General features: G+C 37.2%; 1 protein-coding gene across 5 annotated transcripts in view; it reads right to left on the bottom strand.

Moving 5' to 3' along the window:
- LOC123671993 (pleckstrin homology domain-containing family G member 3) overlaps positions 1–25,086 on the bottom strand; it is a 135,073-nt gene that overhangs the window by 13,174 nt on the left and 96,813 nt on the right. For 3 of the 5 annotated variants that reach the window (XM_045605928.1, XM_045605931.1, XM_045605930.1), the window contains exons 2-3: positions 12,924–13,525; positions 5,625–5,811 (exon numbers count right to left, since the gene is read on the bottom strand). In XM_045605928.1, coding sequence (XP_045461884.1) covers positions 5,625–5,811; positions 12,924–13,525 — 789 coding nt within the window. Of the gene's footprint in view, positions 1–5,624; positions 5,812–9,899; positions 10,064–12,923; positions 13,526–22,321; positions 22,504–25,086 lie in introns of those variants that run through there. The other 2 variants (XM_045605929.1, XM_045605932.1) reach the window with 2 other exon arrangements.

Genomic DNA, 25,086 nt, shown 5'->3' with positions numbered 1-25,086 from the left:
GCTATTAGTGAAAGAACGTGCCGAGAGTTGTTTCAACGCTTCAAGAATGGTGATTTTGACGTCGAAGACCAGCGAAGAGAGAAGGTTTTCTAGGATGCAGAATTGGAAGCATTACTTGGTCAAGACTCGTGTCAAACGCAACAAGAATTGGCAGGATCATTGGGAGAGACGAAACAAGCCATTTCAAAACGCCTGAAAGTCATGGGAATGATTCAGAAACAAGGAAATTGGGTGCCATACGAGTTGAAGCCGAGATATGTTGAACGGAGTTTGTTTGCTTGTGAACAGCTGCTTGCAAGGCAATGACGGAAGGGATTTCTGCATAGCATTGTGACTGGAGACGAAAAATGGGTTCATTACGATAATCCCAAGCGCATAAAATGCTCCTGTTGAATAATTTCAAAACTTATTCTCATCAATTTGGTAACTAACCAATAAAAACAATAAGTTAAATAATCAAGTATGATAAATAGGACCAAAACCAAACGTCACATCGTAGGTACCCTCAATTATTTACCCAAGACGTCCGCCCATTTATAATCATTATAAAATACGAGGGTAACAAACCCGTACAAGACAAACAACAAATGGATTCTGTGAAGGTAGCAATATTTCAAAATATGATTTCATCTCGTATTTACAGAGTTCTTATCTTGCGGTTTTATTGACAGACGAGTGGGTGTGGAACATCTTTTTGGTAGGTTGGAAATAAATTGCCGAAAAATGGAGTGGGCTTGACAGGCCAGGACTGGAGAAAATAGTGCAAGCGATGATGATGAAATGTAATCTTATTTTTTACAATAACATTAATTTTGAATATTCTCAAACGATAAGGTGAATATAAGAAACTGTGAAATTTGGTGTGGATAGCATATATTTAAACATAATAATTTGAGGAAAAACACCAATGTAGCTAAAGGAGATACAGGACTTTGATTCTTGATAAAGATGTCATAGAATGTACTTCAATTTCGAAAAATGTATTTGTTGAACTACCCTGAAGTGTTATTCTTGGGAGCGTAAAATATAAAACACGAGAATCATAGAGTTTATCTTTCTAGAAATTCGTAGAAGGCTGTTCCTCCTCAACCTTACCCAATCATTACAAAGTGTTATTCATTACTTTCGCAGGTATTCTTCGAAATTACTGTTATTTCGCTTTATTCATATGTATATCGCATCGCCCGAAAACAAATCCGTTTTACCCATATTTGACCCTGGGCAATAGCACTTCGTGGTACACAATTCAATGACTGTTACATTGTACGAGGTGCGTTGGAAAATATTATTTACCAGGATGTGAATTTGTGAATCGAAAAATACGAAACTATATTTAATTACACAATTTTTATTGCAAATATGAAAGTTTTATGTGACTTTCCATTATAATCATTGAAAATATAAATACCTATTAGAAAATCATTCATTCTGACATTTGAATTAGGTTTGTTTCAAAGAATTTTTCTAATATGGCTGTGGTAGTATTTTCTGGATTACCCCCGTATCTTCTTATCAAAGTTATTAGCTCGATCTAATTGCTTCTGATTACGACACCGCCAACAGTTAATCCGTCTGGCCTGGTGGAATATTTCATTCTCTATATCTGCTCCCGATATTGTCGGGTTGTACAAACAAAGAAAAAGACGGTGGCTGATAAAACGACGCCTTCAAGACGCTAGATATTTGTTCAGGACGTAATCTTCTAGTGAGGACGGAAATAGAACATCTTCCATTCAGGGTACCCAAGCTAAGGCACGATATGAACTGATGATGACACAGACGAGGACAGACTGATAAGTCTGACAGAACATGTAACATGAAGCCGAATAACATGGAGTTTATAAGAAAAAAAAAACCAAAGAAATGTGAGATACTAGATTTTTTAAACGGAAGAACAAAAGCATCGTATAGTTAGTTATTTAAATTTTAAATCATCTCTCTGAAAACGTGATATGAATCGTTAAAATTGAACATGGATAGGTATTCTAAATTTTCTTCTTCTTGTGCTGCTTTATCTGACAATATAGAAGAGACTGCTGAGTATTAGTATTTAAAACTTGAGTTGTTAATTTCGATGAAAATTAAATTGATGTCTATTACAATTCGTTAAAAGTTAAACTGGCTTAAAATATAGTGGCCTGTTTATTCAGATGCAGATCTACCCTGTCCTTTCTATGATATGTTCTTAGATGTTTTGGAGCACTTGGCCGAGAATATCACGTTATTTTGAACAACTCTGGCTCCCATATGACCGTCTATTTCTGTTATTACTCTTCGGCATTCCCAGGGAGACAAATGCAATATAAATGTGGAGATGCCATCAATTTTCCTGAATGAAACCAGTCATTACCTACTGCCTTAAGGTAACCTAATATTATAACGGATAGGGTACTGTCGTAGAAGCCAGGTTTCTGTTCTACTGACAAGAGAAGAAGACTAATGCTTCTACACTCCTATTTCCACTAGAAAATGGAAAGAAGTTGATATATCGACTAGAAGGTGCAATGATATTAATATGAAGCGATCAGAACATAATGATAATGATTATATAGGGAGTTTGGTAAAAGAAAATCATTTATCAATGAAATAATTTGAAAATAAAAAATGTTTCCTGATCGTGTTATTTCTAAAGAAGGGAATCACAAGGGATTACTGAGATCTTGTGATTAAACACCTTTAGAAGTTTTTCTTTGGGGCCATATGAAATATAAGGTCTATGCCAATGCTCCACATAGTTTTTGAGTTACATCTTTATAAATGCGGAAAATTCTCACTTTTGACATTACTCAGAAAGGGAGGTGATTCCGAAAAAAATGTATGGTAACAGCATAAATCAGTTTTAGAATTTCCAACATATCTAACTGCATACCCTGTATAATTATTTTCCTAGTCATAAACTACAATTTGAAGAAATAGTCAATTGAAAGAAAAAGCCGAAAACCAGCAGAGAAGTTCAACCAAAAAGATTTCCAAATAACAAGTCTCATTATTTTTGGTTCAGATATATTGTTGACGTAGAGATCAGATACCGGATGATGAATTGATGAATAGATTCCCTCCGACCAAAAACGCTCGTCCACACTTTCAGAACGAGTAGAAAAGTGGACAATTTCGACCCCATAATTATCTACGCTCTTTTTGGAAGGCCCAGAATAATAAATCAGCCTCAGTTCGACTCGGTTAAGATGCAAGAATAATGAAGTTTGACGTTTCTAATTTCTTATTCATGTATGGAGAGATAGATGGGCACGATGATGAACGTATATTCGGATCAAGAATTCTAACGACGCTGTTGTATAGTAGCATCTGTATTATTTGGACGGTTACATCATCCGAGCAGTTTTTGGTGAGAGTGAAGGTCGACTTTGATGTGTTCATCGGATCCAATTGAGCTTCTCTGACTAATATCGAAGATAGAGTAGTTGGTGCTCTGATGGAAGATTCGAAATGAGTTCTCGAGTTGCGATAGTAGCTACTTAGATAAGGGTTCCTTTGCAGGAATGCTTTTAAGGATCAAAGTGTCTTGGTTCTTACGAGTGGAGCTCGTAGAGATACCGAATGCGTTCTTTGAAACTTCTAAAAGACGTCAATAACAACTTCAATTGTGATGTTGTCCACTATATTTATAATTCCAATGTTTGCTATGAATATCTATGTTCACCAATTCTGATGTAAAGTTTCATTCTTTCATAGAACGACGACCTAAGGCGTTCCTCAGGGATCTAATTTGGGACCTTTTTTTTTGTTCTTTCAGATATCTGTTGTTCACATAAATTATTTGTTGCTGATGATTTTAAGATATTCAGAGAAATATGGAGTCAACCTGATTGCTTTCTTTTGCAAATTATTATTATATCCTCAAAGGATAATCTTCATTCAAATTCTATTGAAAGCGTACTCAGAGTAATAGACATAGATAGAGGGAGCATATGTCATTTTCAGTAAGAAAATTTTGTCCCCAAGATGAACTATTAAATTAGACAGGAAGCGCGCGGAAATGAAAACATATCAGTGATACGATATTTCACTCAATTCACGAGTTTCTCCACAAAAAACGCACTTCTTATGTCCCATTGTGAATCAACGTTTCATATTAACTCAAAATATATTGTAATAAATACCTAAATATATCAGAAATTCAGAAAACAAACTTCAAGCGCGCCAAACGACGTGAAACAACCGATGATACTAGGAAAGCAAAAGTTGCCAAACCTTGGATTTCAGCAGGTGAATACAGAAAATAATATACAGGGTGTTTCCTAAACATGCGGCAAAAATTCAGGGGGTTGTTCCTTGGACTATTTTAAGCATGTTTTGTCCTTGGATGATTTTTGAAAAACCTCTTTTTTTTTTTTTTTGAAAGGGTTCGGCAGTCAATGAGGAGAAGATTGGATGCTTGTATGCTGGCTAGAGGTGGTCATTTTCAACAGTTTTTGTAGGTTGAGTTGAATTTTCATGTAATTTTTCATAATAAAATGTTATTATCTGAAATTTTGTTTCCCCTATATCTTCGAAACAAATAGATTTTTCAAAAATCATCAAAGGACAAAATATTCTTAGAATAGTCCAAGGAACAACCCCCTGAATTTTTGCCGCATGTTTAGGAAACACCCTGTATATTCTGCTTATTATAATTTACACAATTAGGAAAAATATCGGATTCCAAATATTCAAATTTACATATTTATTCGGGATTCACTCAAATAAATATAATTCATTCAATACAATATATATTCATAGTGATATAGTAAAATTGTGGATTTGAAAATATATCACAATCCGACAACGTAATCTAACCGTGTTGGGGACATGTAAAAATTGCGTATACTCCCTCTATCTATATCTATCTATTACTCTATGCTATCCACCAACTGTCATATACAAGTTGACATTCACGAAAGGTGTCAACGTCAATAAATTCAAGCGCGCTAACATAATGAAGGGAAAATATGATGACGCGCAGTTTAGTGGCGCAATTGAAGTCTACGCGCCTTCTTGTTAATATTCATGCAGGGGATTGTCCAGAAATTTACGAAATAAATTAAAAAAAAAAACAACGACCTCCGTACGGTCACTTTCACTCGTTATGATCGACTTTCATTCGAAATCGTCCCTTTTCAAGACCAGAAATTATTAACGGCAATTACTCACGCCAGAAAATTCGCGAATCATCCATTATTATGGTCGCTAATGGGATTAAATCGAACGTACGAATTCGAGGAGCCCGCCTGGGGCAACTTCTTGTACGAGTCCCGGTCGAAACGGATACCGGTCTTGGAAGGATCTGCGCCGAAATTATGTTACTGGATTAAAAACATGCGAGTATATTGCGGCGCCTTTTCGATTTTTTTTTCACGTCTCGATTCTCCGATCGGAAATTCGTGAGAGAGATCGCGCGAAGGTCGTCCGAAATTCGAAGGACGCCGAGGAGTCGGAAGAATGCATTTTTTCGTATATACATCCAAAGTATATAACAGAATATTGGGATCCAACGTTCGGAGGTGATTTTTTTTACAAGGGCGCATCATTTAAGTGTCGAAAAACTCCAATATTGAAGAAATTTTGGCGCTATAGAATATACAAAAAAAAATTTCGTTTCGAATGATGATATATTTTTCCATTACCTTGACTGCCACTCGGTTCGGGGTCGCTGTCCAAGCTTTCGGCCGAAGCCAGATAGGCAGATCCGGCCTGGTTGTTGCCGCTGCTTCCGCTGGAAGAACATGATCCTATGCTGGTCAGGGATACGGGCCTGGAAACCTCCGAAGAGTTGGTGCTGCTCGACGTTCCCTGACTGCTCTCGCTGGGAACCTGGAAGAAATGGATTGAGGTAGTGAGAAAGTCAAGGTTCAATTATGTTCATAAGAATTTCTTTCAAGTAATATTTCTCTCCATCTCGAATCTCATCCATCGATGTTGAAATATATCTTAAAAAAACCTGGCCTTTTGAATCATGCTGTATATCACGAGTCATTCCGATATTAAATTTCAGCGCTCGTCATTCATGCATCGTTAGAGACCACATATACCTATTAAGTGTCTTCAAGGGTGAAAATTACAAATGAATGAACGAGTGCTCGAAAGCTGCTCCCTGCAATTTTTGATTTCTGAAACTGTATAGACTTGGTAGTCGTTGACATTCTTTCTAAAAACAGTCGCCGAGAGTTGAATGTCATAACTATATGATTTTCTCCACACGCTTCGAGAAGTTTTGTAATGAAAGAGGAAATAAGAAACCCTAGTTTAAAACACACAGCGTTTGGCGACATAGTTGTACAACTCCCCGAAGATGTCGCAAGATAGCGCACTAGAAACGCGGCAAAAATCGAAATTAACACCATATTAGCTGCGCGATTCCACAACATCCTTTTCTCAACGCAACTGCGAAAAAATCGCAATATCCCATTGTTTTCGCTGACTATCCACTTCGCCGACAAACTTGGCGACGCCAAACGCGCTTGGTGTGACGCAAGCCGGCGTTTACCAATTCGACGCGCTTTCTCGACAAAAAAAACGCCTTCAAAAGAACCGCCGATAGAGCCAGGGACGAAGAAACTTTTTTAATCCACGTATCTGGCGGAATATTCAAATCCGGCGGAATTATCTGCCGGCCTCAGCTCCTCCCATCTGAGCGGCCGCCCACGCCGACTCGTTTTATGCAGAATGTGTCGAGTGTGAAAAAACTTGGGGAGGTTTGCCGTGAATACCTAAACGGTAAAGGGACGGGTTTGAAGATTGTTTTTTTTTCTTGAATGGAAAAACTGGCGATTAGATATTCGTGATGTGGCGTGCGTATGCATGAGGTGCAACGATGGAAACGAGTCTTTTGACCTTGGGGATTCTTCATACGTATACAGGGTGCGATAGAATGGCAATCTAAAGTCACATGATTCACTGAAGTTCGCCCCAGACTGAGTATATTTGTCATCAATCTGTTATTAATGTTAGAGCATAGTAGGATTGAAAATAATGAACTTGCAAACAGAGAATTGAGGGTAACACCTGCTAGACCTGAATTTGAATCTTTCTGCGAGAATAATACCACAAAGCAGCAACAGTTGCAAAATAAAAAATTCTGTTTCACCAAGACTATGCTCCTTGTCACAAATAGATTAAAACTATGGTTAGATTGAAGGAATTGCTCTTCCACTCAGCTTTTTCTCTAGATCTGGTCCCAATGATTAGTAGCTTTTTGCATCTCAAGAGAATGCTCAAGGGAAAGAATTCACTTCAGTGCTCTTTTTTTTTTTCATTTCATTCGATTTTCGGATTCTAAAAAACTCCCAAATGCGATAATGAACCAATTTGAAGTACTATTCCCTTAGAATACGAGCGGTATAACTAATTGAACACTTGATGACCCTCAGAATGAGTATTTTCTAGTGTTAAGAGATTAATTCGACCCAATAAATCTTGATGAATAGACCATTTTCCCAATGTCTCCGTACTTATCGCCCAGAGCGGCAATCTCGAGAGTCTCAGAGCACCAAACGCCGTCAAAGTGACGACCTGTCACTTTTTCAAGTGGGTCTAAATGCGGTGGTAACGACTAACGAAGTGCCAAGAAGCATAAAATATCCGGGAACAACGGCAAAATTACGGATAACGTCACCCAAACACTCAAAGGATCCCAAGTAAGCGGAGATACGTCATCTTCCTGTCTACGAGGGCCATAAAACCACTAGAAACAGACTAGACGGTTGTCGCATGGAGATGCATGCGATCTCGCATATTGCGCGTGTAAAAAAAGCGCAAAAGACAGACGTTATTATCTAGGGAGGCGATATAAAAACACCCCACACATTGTCCCACACACACACGTGCGGTGTTGTCGTTTTTACGGTTTCGACGGAAGATTTACTGCTTTCGATTGGGTGTTCTGTTTTCGATCACAATTTATGTTCAGTTATTGAATAAAAATAAAAATAAAACTTTACTTCCGCCGTTTTGCAATAGATGGCTGTAGCAGTAAGTGGTAGTCGAAAAACTAAATCGCAGATGTCATACAATAAGCTTAGGTATTTGTAAACATAACGCCATCGAAATATTAGTCGATTTGTGTCTGCATCATAAAGTTATTCTCGATTAAACCTGTCAGCTTACGAGCTAAATTATCGTTATTTGCGGGAGGTTTTAATTTTCTGCTTCAATATGAAGAAATCTGCGGCTGAGGCTCATCGAATGCTCTCAAATACCTGTGGTGAGGCAACTATTAATGAAAGAACGTGCTGAGAGTGGTTCAACGCTTCAAGAACGGTGATTTTGACGTCAAAGACCAGCATGGCGGTGGAAAAGAGAAGGTTTTCGAAGATGCAGAATTGGAAGCATTACTTGATCAAGACTCGTGTCAAACGCAACAAGAATTAGCAGGATCATTGGGAGTGAGGCAACAAGCCATTTCAAAACGCCTGAAAGTTATGGGAATGATTCAGAAACAAGGAAATTAGGCACTAAAATGTCATAGTTTACGTTCTAGAATGTGTAGAATCTAAAAATCTAATAAAAAAATAGAAATTTGGTATTAAAGTCAATTGCTATACCGTTTTGATCCTCCTCACTCGGGAATACAGTTCAAGTATTTTTTTGGGGTGAATTTTCAAAGCAAAACTCAAGGAAACAAACTTGAAAAAATTCATTTTTGGAAAACTTAAAATGAAAGGTTATCCATTAAGAGGTTTATAATCAATAATTTGGGAACGTATAACGCTATGATGATATTGAATACAACATTTTTTCCGCAAAATTCTAGCCCTGAATTTTTTCCCTTGAACGAAGTCTTATTATTGGGAATAACTAACCAAAAGCTCCAGTCCGGCAACAGTGCACTGTGCACATATCCAGCATGTGGTTTGCAATTCGGTGCTCGCCTCCGTCACTTTGACGTAACCGTATTCATATTTGTCAGTTGTCAGTTTGCGGAAACTGACGTTTCAATTAACTGCCATGATGTCGGTCATTTCTCAACGTTGATAACGCAGATAAATTGAATGATTGCGTCTCCAAGAATTGAGACTGTGATTTGTTCAAGGCGTCAGTTGTCCTGGATAATGCTGAAGCGAGGTTATAGGCGTCTTTCATGTCATCTACGAGAGTTTTATGAGGCTTGATACGATAAAGTTGATAACAGTTTATTGCAGGCGGAGGAGACAAAGAAGAAGGAAGCAATAAAAAGGCTTATGTGGAAATTCAGTTTTCGATTGAATTTTCGCAAACTTATCCCGACATGAAGATGATGTTAACGTTTGTTGGCGTTTCCATAATGGATTTATTACGCATCAAGAACGTCAATTATATTTTACCGATCGAAGACAATCGTTCAGCGAGTTTTCCTCGATTCTGGCAAGCTCTTAATTTTTACAATAAATGAATTTTCATAAAATCATATCCCGAATGATTTCAATTTCAAATTAACTACTACGAGTTTGATTTTATTAGACATTAACAAGCTTAAAGGAATCTAGCACTAGTGCGGTGATGAAGGTTATGATTACATCAAGATGAGTGCGAAATCCTAATCATTGTATGACAGTTGTAGATAAAATCACTTATCGATGTTTTTAGTCTAGAAACCAGTAAACAAGACTCATTGTTTTGGCAATAGATACAGTAAAAATCCAAAAAACTGGATCTTGTTGCATTTTCAATACAATTTTCACATATATATATTTCGACATGACGATAAGAATACGTTAGAATTTCAAATTTTATTTGCTGTAAAATGTTCTGGAGACGTAAAGTTTCAAAAATGGGTCAATGGCTCATTTCGCCAAATATTTTGGAATAAAAAAAATAACTGGAATGTCTAGATAAGATGGGTAAATATTCGCTAATAACCAGTCCAAACACTCGTTTCCAAATACTTCGGAACTAAAGATAAGCATTAAAATAAACAAACTCACATTCATCCGATTGTGTAAGAACCTAACGTTATTAGGTTATGTTTATCTAGAACTGCAGCAGCTAAAGAAAGAATTCCAGGATTTCGTTCAGGTAACCTGATTCACGTAATTGGACGTTATTTCAATCGAAAAGCTGAACTGGCAACAGAAAACTCGTGGAACGTTCTGTATCTAATCGGTCTTATCGATAAAATCGCTTTGTTTGACATTTTATCTGATAACTAGGTCAAGCATCTATTCGAAAATGTCAATAGAGACGAGCTCCATAGAAATATTGACCAAACAAAATTCGAGAACCATTACCTACAGTGTTCCACAGAGGAGAAAAGTATATGCTTTCGTTTATGATATCCAAATTTCTGCTAGAAATTTGCGATGATATATTTCATTTACGAAAAAAAATAGCATGTTATCGTCACTACAAATTTAATTACAATGGACGAATGGAGCATATTTACATCATGTTTATTTTTAGTTGAATTTTGACGCATACATTTTTTATTGACGACCTTCATAATGATAATTTTTACCTTCTTTCGAATACAGAATATCCTGCTCTATGATCGGCAACTAACATGTCTGTCAACCTTTTTTTCGGGGATTTAACGATTTTTGTTGGTCATTCTGCTGCTCGGGACGAAGACAAATCTAACAAATCAACGTTCTAAAAAAATAGATTCAGTCGTTCTTGAGTTAATTCATGTCATTAAAAAAATAATATTGCGTAAAATGAGCCATGTTGTGGAATTCGCTGTGTTTTAATCGTTCAGTAGAGTTTCATTAAATACCAATGACAATATATTCGGTTGTTTCCCAAAAAAAATGCTCGTTAAATCTGAAAGAAATGAAGCGAAAAATTGCTTTTTCCAGAATTCCTATCGAGTGTAACCGAACATAACCAGTAAAAGCCAGCGTGAAATGACTGTATAATATTATCTTTATTAATCGCTATTAACCTTCTTCATTAGGTACCTAGAAATATGACCGTTCCAGCGTAGTTTCACTCAACCATTCAGTAGATTGGTGACTCAATGAAGCTGCAGAAGCAACATAAATGGAAAAAAATGCTTTTGAATAATGTTGTAAGCTTTTCTATCAATAATGACATACGAGTATACCTTTCTGTTTACAACGAAATAAATATCCATTGATATGTTTTAAATATACTAGTTTTATCAAAATAAAACCCTTTATTGAAAAAACCTCCTTCCTTTATCATGTTGAAAACTTGCTTATTAAGTAGCATGAATTAATTGATAATGAATTTCCAAGTAACGATCAAATTCATAAAATAAATATTATATTATTCATGTAACTGTTCCATACATTTGAAGAACCTCTGGCACTATTGGTCCAACACGACTTCAGCAGAAAATATTTCCACATTTTCTGGTTTAGAATTGAAATTCTGACAATGGGTGTAGTAATATAATTTTCTGGTCTCTCACTCACAAAAGTCACTATTCCACAGTCCGTTATTTTCACTTTTGTAACCTTATTATCCCCTAAGAAGTTCCAACTAACTTAAGGACGACACACACTGTATATTTGAATGAGCTGAAATTCGAAACACCTTCCCAACCTTTTGGTGTTGGGATTCTATCAAAATCAGAATAGTAGAACACAAAATATTGAGATTCCAACTATTTCACGTTTGCTTATGAGCAAGGCGCACCCTCATCACGCTATCAATTTTCATAAACATGGAATAGAACGTGAAATATACAAATTCCAGGAATTCTACGTTAGCTCCTTCTCAACTCTTCATCTTGAAGAACTGAATTTTGTATGGGACAATCTACTGCCCAAACTAAATACCCAAACAAAATTTCATTGAAATCGGGTAAGAATTGTAAAAGTTACGGCCGTTTGAAGATTTTGTGGACACACGCACAGACAGACACGAAACCAAAGTCGTTCAGGACGGTCCCAAGCGCATTTTGCGTGCAGAAATGTCGAAATCGGGTACAAAAAACTCAAGAGACGTCGTATAGCATTAAAACTAGCGTGCAAAAACAAAAAACTTCGCACTCTCGAGATGGCGCCACACCTGCCGTGGTGTCCACCGCACTCAGTGTTATCCGACTCTCCGCAAGAGATCGCGTTCCCTTGACACACTTGAACCGAAAACCGAGACTGCAATAATGTCGGTTTTAATAAATGGGAACGGATCACAATGAATCAATCATGAGCAGACATTAATTAATTGGACGCGGTGCGCTAATTAGTATTGATTTCAATTAATGACCGAGAACGATAAAGGCTCTGACGTATCGGATATCGGTGCTCATTGAGTATTATTGGTTTACTAGGCTTTGGTATTGATAGTAGATCTTTTTCATTCTTATTTCCTTATAGATTGTTTTAGATCATTGAAAAAGGGCGTTGACTAATGAAAAAAAGGACCTTGGAGGATACTCCTTCTTCTGAGCTAAACTCCTCAGTCAAAGAGAGCTGAAGCTGAGTCAAAAGCTGACCAAAATCTCAAACATCAGCTGGTAAGGTTATGGCATAAGTATTTTAGGTGGTTTATGGTTCATTGATTAACTTAACAATGGTAAAATCCCCTACAGTAAATATTACATAACGTCATTGGATCGATTTAGTCCAGGAATGAAGAAAAAACGACCTCAAATGTAGGAAAAAAGTTCTCTTTCACCAAGACAATGCTCCTTGGCAGAACTCGATGAAAACCCTGGTTAAACTGGAAGATTTCAGCTTCCAAATGTTCGACCACCTAGCTTATTTTCAATATCTGACCACCAGCAAATTCTGGCTTCTTGGAGACCTCAAAAGAAGGCTCCAGGGAATGAAATTTGGCTCTAATTGAGAAGTGATTGCCCAGGTTATCACATCATACAGCCAAGTTCGACGCAAACAAACACCTAGGTGTTTTTACTGAATGAAGAATCATACTTTAAGGTAAGTTAGAATGCTAAAATGAATTTCCGTCTGGATCTAATTCAATCGTTGTCTTGTTCCTAACCGAGCCAAAAACAATATTTTAAGAAGTTCAAGACTAACCTGTAGGTATTTCCCTAGAGACTTCCTCCCAACAGGTGTCCTGGAAGCAATTCCATGCGGTGACGTATGCAGGTACGATCCCAAAGGCACTGGTTTGTAATTCTCACTCGCGTTCTCTTCACTCCCCTCCCTTTTCACACCTTCCCCACCCTTACCAGCCTCCTCCTCGACCGGCAAAGTCTCACAGCCCTCCCTTTTAGCAGAGTGAAGAAAAGACCGATTAGTCATCTTCTTGTCGCAGCCTCCCGGAGAGATGATCAGCTCCGTGTCCGGCAGGTTGGACAGCATCTTCTGCACGTTGGGCGAGATGATGTCCAGAGATTCGTTGCTCCTGTTCAAGGCTAGAGTGCTTCTGGTTTGGCCCCTCAGGGATCTGTAGATGGAAGAGTTGGACTTTTTGAAACCAAGGTTCTCCTCAGAGGAAAAGCTGCGGCTGATCTCTTGGTCTGGGACGTGGGACAACAGCTTCTGGACGCCGGGAGAGAGGTTGGCGAAGTTGCTCGATTGGTAGGTTCGTCTTGGCGGGACTGTCTGGTGTTTTCCTTCCTCAATTATGGAGTCGAAAGCTCCCATAATACATGGCATCAGCTCCGTGGAGGTTCCTGCAAAAATATTGGAGTTAGAAAGTGTTCAAATGATTCCGTTTCATGGTAACTTATGCTATGTTGGTCAAACTAATATCCAAGCATGAGAGATCATCTTAGAGATTAAAAGACTAAAAGTTGATATGAAGGATATCAATGAATCAGACAAGAGTTATTAGATATTTTTAGTATGGATTCCTAGTCCCATTGGAATCGAAGGAAACAAAAAGGACAATACTTTTGCAAAAAAAAAGAAAACGAACTTCTCGTTACTACTCAGGAAACGTTTTTGCTTAAAGAATATGCTTCTACAATATAGTAATAGGAGGAGGTGAGAACCAAAACAGAAATACTCTGGCAGAATCTCCCAAGGATCACTCTAAAAAATTCCTTAGATACTTCCATACTGGAAGATCCTAAAAGTATCTGCATCTCAGTAAGAACATATCACACCTCCTCATCGTTTTCCTTATAGGCTTTTGTTGAGTTCTAATGAACTCCAGTATCTGGGATGGCTTTAAGGAAGTTACTTCTTCACTTTTACAAGGCTAACGATGGCGAGGCATTCTGTTACCAGGTGATCTGAAGTTTCTTCCTCATCCTAGCAGAATCTGCACTCGTCTTTTCCTTTTGGACTCATGAGGTACTTCCTGGGCAGGCAATGCCCTATAGGAGAAGGTGAGGCCTATTCTTGCTAAGATACAGATACTTCTTAGATCTCGCTGTTCCTGATGACAATGGACTTTTCAGAAACTGACAAGTGCAGATTCCATTGCCAGCAAATTTAAAATGCTTCAGACGAGAAACTTGTAGGAGGGGAAGTGAAGTAAACTGCTTGAAGCCGTCCCAGAACCTGGATACATTAGAACTCTGGAACTGGAAGACGAACTGTAGATCGTTCAGTAATGATAACAGCTCTGTTGGGGCTCAATAGATCTTGAGTTAGGTTAGGTTAGAGATAAAAGCTCTGTTGGGGCTCAATAGATCTTGAGTTAGCTGTGCAATAATACTCTTCATATAATAATCAATAGGTACTTGAGGTCAAAGGGAGATAATCAGTTAAGGTTAAGCGACAAAGAAAATGGTTCGTAGGGTATTCAAACTTTTTTTCGCTTAAAAAAAACGTAAAAGGCGAAGGTATTTGTATTTCAATGCTCTTTCAGTTTCCAACAAACACCCAATTCAGCGATGCTTGGCAAGCCTTGTTAGATCGACTTGCATCTCAAGAAATTCAAGTGTGCAGTTTTTGCACGGCCGGCACGATTTTTTCAAGCGACTAATTCAGAAGAACGTATGATCTTATCGCGATCCACTCGACTATTAACTTTCTATGAACCTTATAAACATTGCGTAGATCCGCATGCGGGTGACCATAGAAGTAGAAACCGTTTCTTACGCTTCAGAGGTTTCGATCAGATCGACTACTGTCGGACGTCGATTTTTCTTGACGTTGACGTTTGTAATCGTAGATCGGAAGATCGTTTTGCGTCTTGTTGCATTTGGTACGGTTGACGGATCAGGGTATTTAGTTTTAGTTGAATCGTTTCTTTACAATGTTGCATCTCTTTGCATTCAATTCATGAGTTGTGCTTCTCTTTGAGGACAGATATACATTTTGATCATTTTATTCTTTATTATTATTTTTTTTTCAGGAGAATAATGATTGGGATCATATGAATATTCGAGGATTTAATTGAAACTTTGATCATTGATGAGGACTACTTATTTAGAGGAAGTTGTATGTCTTTCATCATTTCATGGTATAAAATCTAAGAGAGAAAACAATGGATGTAGAGATTTGAATCAACGAAGAGATAAGAAACTGATAAGCAGGTGGTGTTCAAGAAATAAAGAAAGAAAAAGAAGAAAACCCAGTTTTCTTATTATTGCTCTTACATATTTACCTCGCAGAGTTGTTGAACTAAAATTTATACTCAACCTTGGATTGTTGTCTTCTATTTGGATTTTTTAATTATGTAAACTTTAAATATTTATAGTTCCATTCTTTCGTCACGTAATCATTATTTCAATTACGATATATTGCACTCATTCTAAATCTTTGTTGGACAAATTTGAAACTAAAACAGACGATATTTTGGGATGAAAAATCTACATGACTTGCTCCGATGATTTCACTTTAGATTTTCAACCACACATTGCAATTTACCATGAAGTGTGTACTTTAATAATACGAAACCACAGAAGTTTCAATATTTACCTTGATAATCGGTTCTAAATACTGATAAGCTTGTTGTTAAAGTCTGTGAATCACCGTTACAAACGTATGAGAGTTGCTTTAGTGATATTGATGGAGATTTGGAAAACTATAAAACATATTGTTTTCGAAGAGATAGATAGATTCTAGTTGGTCACAAATAAGACAATTTAGGGTCCCTTATGTTATATTCCATATCCATATTCTAGAATTGTTATTAGACTTGTTCATATGGTTTTATATACAGAAGAAATGGAAACTCTCACTAATCCAGAAACCGAAGAATTTCACCAACATGGTCTACCTGGGTCCTGTAATATTTTCTGACAGTATGGGTCATGACAGATAATTCTTTGAAGGTCATGAAACTTTAACTTTGATATCAAGTTGCAGAATACAGGTTGACTTAAGTTTAGAGAGCTTTGGTTTTATTTCATTAAATAAAAAAAAAATATTATTTGCTTGTAAGATTAGCGGTCTCACCTAAAACTGAGCGCGTCAAAAGAGCATTCACAAGTGGTTGTTCACAACGAACATTCCCACATCAGACTCGAGATTCACAGAACCGTTGTTTACAGCCTACCGAGATAAGAATACACCATCATAATCTCAATCATTCTCCCTCTATCAGGAACAACAGAACTATCTCGGCATATATTTATAAATACACTTTATTACATACAACGATTGTTGTACGAATTCGAGGAAAATTATCTTGTAACTGTAATCGCAGCCATAATAATTATGGTCCTTTGGTGGTGATTTAATATCGCAGCCACACAAGCTGTAACGCTACCAGAGGCGATCCGTATCATGAATATGTAAAAGGAATCATTGTTCGAACGCTCAATGGTGGTGCCCTATGAAGAATTCGCCCGAGACTGTCGTTTTGCTAAAAATACAGGTTGTTGACTCTCTCCACATTCCCTGGAATATGCGATTATCTCACTTGGAGCCGGCCTAGATTGAGAACAAACGTTTTCACATACTTATATCTTCCTCTGTTATCCCTTCAACAGAAGGCCTTTTTCATGCCTATTTCTGAGCCAGGAGCTTGGATCATTCAGCCCTATTTTTTATTATAAATCCAGTCCTAATCTAATGAAGGTCATGGATTGTAAATTTGAGGGGGCTATGAGGCCCTCATCAGAGCTGTTATCGCCATTTGTCGTCTACAGCTCGCCCTCCAGTTCTAGAGTTCTTATGATCTCCAGAATCTGAAATGGCTTCTAGAAGGTTACTTCCTCACTTCTACAAGTCTCTTATCCAAAGTATTTTTGCGTTGACAAGTGATGGCGAGGCATTCCGTCACCAGGAGATCCGGAGTTTCTTCCTCCTCCCAGCAGAATCTGCACTCGTTGTTTTCTGCTAGACTCATTCTCATGAGGTGCTTCCTGAGTCAGCAATACTCTGTAAGGAATACAGTGTGGAGGTGAAGCATATTCTTGCTAAGATCCTGATACTTCTTAGATCTCGGAGTATGAAAGTATCGAAGAAACATCTTGGAATGATTTTTCTTTAGGTTTTTCCTTCTTCTGAAATAACGGGTGTTTTTTTTCGAGGTATATAACTTTAAAATGGCATAACTGTTCAAGATGGCGACCGATTTAACAGCTGTCAAGTGAATTATTCTCAGTTTGGTTTGGCAATTCATCATGAATAGACTCACGCCTGAACAACACTTGCAAATAGTGCAATTTTATTTCGAAAATAATGGTTCTGTGCGGAATACGTATCGCGCACTACGTCCATTTTATTTTGTTTAGCGATGAAGCGCACTTCTGAATGAATGACTACGTCAACAAACAAAACTGCCGCAATTTGGAGTGAAGCTAATCCTCAAGTGTATGTCGGATCAGCGTTACATCCAGAAAAACTTACTGTTTGGTGCGCTTTATGGGCTGGTGGAATCACTGATCCGTACTTCTTCAAAAACGATGATGGCCAGAACGTAACAGTCAATGGTGATCGGTATAGAGCCATGATTACGAACTTTTTCATTCCTGAATTGAACAACCATGATGTCCAGGAGCTGTGGTTCCAACAAGACGGCGCAACATGTCACACAGCTCGTGCCACAATCGATTTATTGAAAGACAAGTTTGGTGACCGCCTAATTTCACGTTTTGGACCTGTGAATTGGCCTCCAAGATCTTGTGATTTAACACCGCTAGACTACTTCCTGTGGGGCTATGTGAAGTCATTGGTCTATGCGGATAAGCCACAAACCCTTGACCATTTGGAAGACAACATTCGCCGTGTTATTGTCGATATACGGCCACAAATGTTGGAAAAAGTCATCGAAAATTGGACGTCCAGATTGGACTATATCCGAGCCAGCCGTGGCGGTCATATGCCAGAAATCATATTTAAAATGTAATGCCACAATGCGGATAAATAAAATTCATGTCAATCGAATAATCCATCGTTGTTTTATTGCAATTTAAAGTTCTATAGCTCTAAAAAAAACACCCTTTACTTTCTTTCAGGTACATTTACATATACCACAGGAAGATTTTTGTCCAACGAAAGAATTTTGTGCTTCTTTTCTGGCAAGTGTTTTGGCCTCTTCATTTCCTTCAATTATCGAGTGACCGAGAACCCAGACAAAGTCAAGTCTTTTGTAATAATTTGAACAGGTTCAAACATATTCAAAAATAAATCTAACAGAGAGACAACAATTGTTGTCTCTGTCTGACATTTGTCTTTTTGGTTTCTGAAAAGTAAGAATTTCCAAAAACATAGTACCTCTTATTCTTAGTTTTAAATTTTTGTCTGCGAATATTTCTGATGTTTTGTTAGTTATTCTAATATTTGTGACGTAGACAAATGCAACAAATCACAGATTATGCATTTAAATATGAGGTCGCACCAAACAATGTTCTGTTTCCTGAAGAAAACATGAATTTCAGAAAATACAGTTCCTGTTGCGCACACTAATATTATTATTAATCATATAGCAACATCAGCGAGACACACTTAATTTTCTGTGTTCTTGAGTTCAAGGAACCCACACTTTGATGCGGTAATTCATAGCTATCAGATGATCATAACTGATGGTGTGGTGACCCACATTACATAAGCGAAATTTATGCAAATCCTAGTTTTGAAACAACTGGAACGGATTTTGGGAAGGTTAATGTAGAAAATTGATAATGATATGAAATCATCGATCTCTATGAGCGTTGGTATGTAACTCTATGTTCCACATAATCCCTCCGATGCGATGGATGAAATAAATTATGCCGTTAAGATAAGCGCAGCACCAGAAGTTGATGGCGAGAAGAACTCATTAGGATCTATTAGGAGAAGTATTGTAAAGCTTATTGGGTAAATAGCAGATAATAACTTTTTATTGAACGTAATGGAAAGTTAGGTGATCTCACACAGTTTTATGCTGTAAGGCAGGGTCTGAACTAAACCGTTGATAAGAATAGCATGATGAATTCAACCTGATACATAAGAATCATTCATCTGAACAGACATTATTGGAAAAATCGTAGTCTTTGAGATGGAATTAATAAATCAACTATATAGGGTGATGCTTAAAATTGTACATTAAACTCATAGAGTAATAAACATAGATAGAGGGAGTATACGCAATTTTTACATGTCCCCAACATGGTTAGATTACGTTGTCGGATTGTGATATATTTTCAAATCCACAATTTTACTATATCGTTATGAATGTATATTTTATTGAATGAAATATATTTATTTGAGTGATTCTCGATTAAATATGCAAATTTGAATATTTGGAATCTGATATTTTTCCTAATTGTGGAATTTATAATCAGCAGAATATTTATTATTTTCTGTATCTACCTGCTGAAATCCAAGGTTTGGCAACTTTTGCTCTCCTAATGTCATCGGTTGTTTCACGTCGTTTGGCACGCTTGAAGTTTGTTTTCTGAATTTCTGATATATTTAGGTATTTATTTCAATATATTTTGAGTTAATATGAAACGTTGATTCACTATGGGACATAAAAAGTGCGTTCTTTGTGTATAAACTCGCGAATTGAGTGAAATATCGTATCACTGATATGTTTTCATTTCCGCGCGCTTCTTGTCAAATTTATGGTCCATATTGGGAACAAAATCTGCTTACTGAAAATGACATAAGCTCCCTCCATCTATGTTCATTAAATTCAACCATACAACTTCAAGCATCATGCAAGCTCTCGTCTCTACTTCATTACTTCTCTGTAATTTTCTTGGATATCTCAACACTCTGTAGGCAGAATACCTTATTCTGAGAACTCTGTAGGCGTTTTTATAGCCCGCATAAACCTCTAGTTGCGATTCCACGTAGCAGATTTCCTCAGGTCTTCAATAACATTTACGATAGCCACGATCCTATCATCGTACGTAACCCAATACTATGGCATTTCCTTGAATCATGAATGAATGTTTCACACCATGAGATGTAAGGCACTATCAGCTTCCCATGCAGACGTTTATGGTATTTCTCGCCGACTGACAGATGAGGCAAGGTTAGGTTTCATCATCAGAATCATAAAATGCAGGTGGAACGGTGTTGTTGATATTAGGCAAGTAGGCTTGATGACAGAACTGAAGCATTGAAGTGCGTCAGTTGGTTTGTCTACCTGTGGGCTGTTTAGAGTTGAATATGTGCGAATTCAAGATGACCAATTTTTTCATACCGCCATTATTTATTTTTTCTTGAGTGTATCTATTCTTCTTTTATAATACTTGTCAACAGTTCATAAAGATATTATACTATTGAAGATTTTGCTTCAATAAATTCTATTGTTGGAAGTCTATATTTCCTGTTTTTTGATTTCCAATATATCTGTAGGGTGGCATGCCATCTAAAACAGAATTAGGGTACCTTTTTTCGATCAACAATCGTGGTCGACAAGTCGAAAATATTCATGTGAATAGTTAAGGTCAAGAAAATGTGGATTAGTCATCAGATAAGGAAGTGATAATAACACCAGTCAATACCATCATAGTTAGAGCAAATACTCGCAAACATTTCTAATGATCAACGTTAAAAGCTTCTAATTGCATGCTTGGCATGAATTTTGCAAAACAATGTTTGCGATGCGAGCTTTCTGCAAGATCGTCATTTCTGTTTGAAACAATAGACAACACTAGATAATCCTTATCAGAATAATATAAGAAATATGTGGAGTGAGTATGTTTAAATCTTCTAGAATATCATCTGGTATTTCGTTTGTTCACTGTTATTGCCTTGAGGTCCACTCTCTTCGAGTATGTCGACTATTTGGGTTGGCCAAATCACAAATCATGTGTTATGACATTTTTATTTCATCATGCCACGACGAAAAATTTGGCGAATGTAACCTTCTTACGCAGAGAATGTGAATGCTTATTGAATATCAATTGCTAAGCAGAAAGAAGAACAAAATCAGAAAACGGCATAATAACTATGATCTAAAATTTGATATCGACAAAATTTTTAGATCGAGATATTTGTCTCAAATTTATCATATCTGAGCCTTGAAAAAAATTTTTTTTACGAAAGTTCCCACATGAGATTTTCATACCATCTTATCAATTGATTCGATAATGTAGACTACGAAAATGCTGGCAGTTCAGAGATTTGTCTATTATTTCAGCAATTATAGATTGTAAATTGAAATTTTCAAAAAAAATTCGATAATATTCTCGAAGCTGTCAACTTTCCTTGAGGTGAGATACGGACTTGAAACCTAAGTATGTTTTAGATCACAGCTCGATCTATAAAAAACGTTTTTGTTCGAGGGGGATGTGACCAATTTTTTAGGAGATATGACGATTAATGTGTAGAGAATCAATTTTTACGGTTTTTTCCAAATGTTGTGTTCAAAATTCTCATAAACAGTGAGGTCTTAAAGAATCGGTAAGCGATTCCAAATGAGCCTAATATCGCACTCACTCAAAAATTTTTAGATTGAAAAATTTGTCTCAATTTTTTCGTACTTGAAGAAGTTTTTTTTTACGAAAGTTCTCACATGGCAATTTCATACCATCATATCAACTGATTCGATAATGCAGATTACGGAAATGCTTGCAGTTCAGAGATTAGGCTATTATTTCAGCAATTATAGGTTCTAAACTGAAATTTTCGAAAACATTTTGATAATATTCTCGAGTCTGCCAACTCTCCTTTTTTGTTCACCCCTGTATATAACTAAAAAGAAGGTAACTGAGGACGGCATTTGAACAGTTATGTTCAAGGAATCAAGCTACCATTCAAAAAAAAAATCGGCCAAAAGGTTCAAGTAAACACGAATCAACAAACTTCGTTGATATTTTGTCCCATCCTCTAATTTTACAATCGTCACAGCGATAATCGAAGAGGAACGAATTGAAAAAACCCTTTGTTCCACCCAGGATGTCGTAACCTAACCAACGCACAGACACCAAAACGACAACACGAATTAGAAATAAACAAGACACTGTTTATAATTCAAGGTCCCACACATTTGTCGCCAACTGGTTGCCTTTCTACTAGACAGGTTCATCAATTCTAGTCGGCTCAAGTCACATCTCTAAACGTCACGTCAATAGGGTGGATCCACAGAAAAGCACGCGGGTACTAATCCCATTAGGGATCACAGAACTCACCTGAGACGTTAAATCCTGAATTAGTGCACATTTTGGCCGTCACACACGTTCACATAATGTACGAGGGCGTCACTTAAGCACGAAAAGGAGCAGATAGACGAGGATACGACGAGCGTGGCGCGTATTCACCGACTGCAATGATAAGCCGTGGCTGCGCGTAGTGCTCGGGACCACAGAGCGTAGCGAACTGACTTAAGTCATCGAGTTCTGATTCGGTCTAGCGAGAATATAGACCCGTTGTGCGCGTTGTTGGGGCATGAATCATCTTTTTAAGTTTAATTGTCGTTTCTTACGATCGGGTCGGGGTGACGGCTTCTCCGAGAAGAAGTGCGAGGAGATGGGATGCAGCGGCGGCAGCATCCTCGGGTGATGAATTGGTTGATGCCACTTCGGGCTGTTGGGTCTCATGGGTATCGATTTCGGCGGGTTCCGCTGGTTGTTTTTTAAACTTTTTCAGAGTGCATTGAAGATGTAACAGTCGATCTGTATTTTTCTGCTATGTTTTTTCACTTTTCTTTGAAAATTTATTTTCCAACTGAAAAATTTTAGAGAATATGTGAAGCTGAGTCAGAAAGTGTTGGTTTATTAAGGCAACAATGCCATCTCATCTCATTTATACCTTCATACAGTTCTGTGGTCCTAAAGAACGCAGTAGGCGTATTAACGACTGAGTTCTCAAAAGCTCAAGACTCCAAATCACTAATTTTCTCGATTTTTTTATATTGAAACATAATATCTACAGCTAGAGTATGAAGACTTTTATATTTTTGTACTATGAATATCTGTTATAATGTTGCAGTTCAATTTAAAGGGTTAGGACCATTGAAATCAGGCTACCAATTTGGACTAAGCCACCTAGATATAAAAAAAACAGTTTCAACTACCCCGAGCTGGTCCCACAAAATACTGAGCATGACCTTGGAACGGTAAATATTCGGTTTGGCCATCGACGTGGAAGCATGGCCGGGATATACCCATAATTTTCTGCGCTTGAGATCATCGTAATGAACCTATATTTTGTCTACAGTCAAAATGCGATGCAGAAATCTCTTCTGTTTTTGCTTTACAAGCAGCTGTTAACAAACAAACAAACGTCGTTCAACATCTCTCGGCTGCAATTCGTACGGCACCCAATTTCCTTATTTCTTAACAATTCCCATGATTTTCAGGCGTTTTTAGATGGCTTGTTCCGTCACTCCCAATGATCCTGCCAATTCTTGTTGCGTTTGAGACGAGTCTTGATCAAGTAATGCCTCCAATTCTGGATCTTCGAGAACCTTCTCTCTTCCAACGCCATGCTGGTCTTCGACGTCAAAATCACCGTTCTTGAAGCGTTGAAACCACTCTCGGCCCGTTCTTTCACTGATAGCGGTCTCACCATAGGTATTTGAGAGCATTCGATGAGCCTCAGTCGCAGATTTCTTCATTTTAAAGCAGAACGTTAAAACATCCCGCAAATGACGAGAATTTGGCTCTTCAGATGACATGTTTAATCGAGAATAACTTTATGATGCAGACACAAAACGACCAATATTTCGATGGCGTTATGCTTACAAATACCTCAGCTTATTGTATGACATCTAGGATCTATTTCTTTCAACTTCCACTTACCGCTTCAGCCATCTATTGTAGAACGGTGGAAGCAAAGTTGTAGACTAATATAAAAAATTTGACTAAAATTCGATTCATATCAATTAGGTGTCAAAACTAAGTCAACAGAACAACGAATTTTATTTAAAAAAAAATAAAACTCTCATTGAATTCCCAAACGATTGAAACACTGATTATAAAGTATCTACTCCAGATAAAAAATAATCAAAAATTGGAAACATGTCGAACAAGTTCAGAGTATAAGTACCCTCGTTAGTATCTACCTACCTAATTTGAAATATTTTTGTAGCTTTATCAGTAGTTTTAGCAAATATCAAAATAATATAAAAACCTTATAACAATCAATGCCATTCATTAAAAAAAACATATCTTTCACCATTTCTACCAACACCAGCCTTATTGTGTTTCAACGCTCAGTGTGTTAAACTTTAAAACATTTTATCGTTTTGAATCTCGAACATGACTCATTATTTCGGTATAAGTCAGTTATCAGGAAATGGGAAATAGTCATTACATGATTTATATGCTCCGTTTCATGCTTTATTCATTCAAAGATTAGTTACTGTATTGTGTGTTAAAACACCAACAATAAGTCCAAGTGAAATGTTTTTCGATACGATCGAAATTCGTTCTGTATGGTAACAACGTCTGATGTATCACTATTCTGTTCCCTTAATCTTATCTGCGGTTTGATCTACTTGTATCGCTTTGTACATTTTCCTGTTGAAGAATTCTTGTTAACTTTTCAGCTTTTTTCTATTTAGTTTGACTAATCAGGGTTGTGAACAATTTGAATATCTGAATATGTTTAGACTTCGAAAGATAGAAATCATTCGGTAAATTTGACGACTTTAGTAGATAAAGGGTGTTCTTTTTAGAGCTATAGAACTTTAAATTGCAATAAAACAACGATGGACGATTCGATTGACATGAAAATTATTTATCCGCATAATAATCTTGTGGTATTACATTTTGAATATGATTTCTGGCATATGACAGCCACGGCTGGCTCGGATGTAATCCAATCTGGACGTCCAATTTTCGATGACTTTTTCCAACATTTGTGGCCGTATATCGGCAATAACACGGCGAATGTTGTCTTCCAAATGGTCAAGGGTTTGTGGCTTATCCGCATAGACCAATGACTTTACATA

Source organism: Harmonia axyridis, chromosome 2 (assembly GCF_914767665.1).
Source record: "Harmonia axyridis chromosome 2, icHarAxyr1.1, whole genome shotgun sequence".
In the NCBI taxonomy this organism is placed as follows: Eukaryota; Metazoa; Arthropoda; class Insecta; order Coleoptera; family Coccinellidae; genus Harmonia; species Harmonia axyridis.
The sequence above is the reverse complement of the archived record's forward strand: the minus strand, read 5'-3'. Positions and strand labels throughout refer to the sequence as shown.